Source organism: Pyxicephalus adspersus, chromosome 5 (genome assembly GCF_032062135.1).
Source record: "Pyxicephalus adspersus chromosome 5, UCB_Pads_2.0, whole genome shotgun sequence".
Lineage (NCBI taxonomy): Eukaryota > Metazoa > Chordata > Amphibia > Anura > Pyxicephalidae > Pyxicephalus > Pyxicephalus adspersus.
In genome coordinates, this window is record NC_092862.1 from 146,769,180 (window position 1) to 146,770,307 (window position 1,128).

At 48.8% G+C, this 1,128-nt stretch overlaps 1 protein-coding gene across 1 annotated transcript in view; it reads right to left on the reverse strand.

Moving 5' to 3' along the window:
* Positions 1-1,128, reverse strand: part of DHX30 (DExH-box helicase 30) — a 13,238-nt gene that overhangs the window by 10,874 nt on the left and 1,236 nt on the right. Inside the window, exons 2-3 of the mRNA XM_072413434.1 lie at positions 965-1,095; positions 400-510 (exon numbers count right to left, since the gene is read on the reverse strand). Coding sequence (XP_072269535.1) covers positions 400-510; positions 965-1,095 — 242 coding nt within the window. The remainder of the gene's footprint in view (positions 1-399; positions 511-964; positions 1,096-1,128) is intronic.

Here is a 1,128-nt window from a genome sequence, read left to right on the forward strand (position 1 = left end):
GGGGGGACATTAGAGTGTCAGCTCCTCTATACAGAGACTGATGGGAGTGGCTCAGTGATCTCTGTACAGCATTGCAGTATATGTCAGAGCTATATACATGTTAAATCTTTAGGGGTCCCAGCTACATTGGATGAATGTATCCTTTTGGCACCAGCAGGGGGCGCTGCTTGTATTACAGATAAAGTCTGGCCTCATGCTGCCCTCTATACAGAGGTGAAGGACATCTCATGGAAGAGTAAAATACAGAACAGATCCCACCAGTAATGCTAAAGTAAACCCCGGAGTTGTCCTCAAGCAATGCTCTCACATGCAGCATGCAGGATGTTGAAGTCTCCGGGCTCTGTACTGACAATTTTCCATTTCTGAGTTGATATTGATGGAGGAGAAGATTCACCTTACCTGAAATATTTGGCACGCTTGGGCGGCTGCATGGCGTTCGGCATCGACTTTTCTCCCACCGCAGCCTTCCACTTCAATTAATTTCGGCCATTTAATTCTCAGGATGACTTTCTAGGATGGAGAGGACACAAGGTACAATGAGCGGGGTAAGGGGTCCGTCCCAATAAACCCCCCCCCCACCTTCTCATCAGTTCTGGATAATATGGATCTCTGCCTCTGGTGGAGAGATTTGTCCTCACTTCCTGTCCTGGTGACATCATTTTACCAGACAGGAAGTGAGGGAAATCACAATCAGCCTGGAACCCGTCACCCGAGTTTAATTTCTGTCACTGATAAGGTCTCTCCCCCTCCCCCCCATATTCTGTCAGGTAAATTTGTTGTCCCAGGGACAGGAAATGAAGGTAAATCCCTCCAGCAAAGCCCCGAGAAGCAATAAAACCCTGAAAAGTGTTCCAGCTCCATTGGAAACCAACAGAAACCTGACAGGGGTTCCAACCCCTCACTACTTCACCCAGAACAAAAGCCGGGTAGCACAGCCCCCCCCTTCCCCCGGTGACCCCCTTACATGATCCGGGTTGGAGCTGGCGGTGATGTAGGTCAGTTTGTCTTTAATATCGGAGCTGCGCAGAGCTTTGGTGATGGCGTTGTATAAAATCTCCTTCGGCTTCGGGAATCTCCTCAGAAGATCTCGAGAATCTAAAAAAAAAATGTGACAGCACCGAGATACGG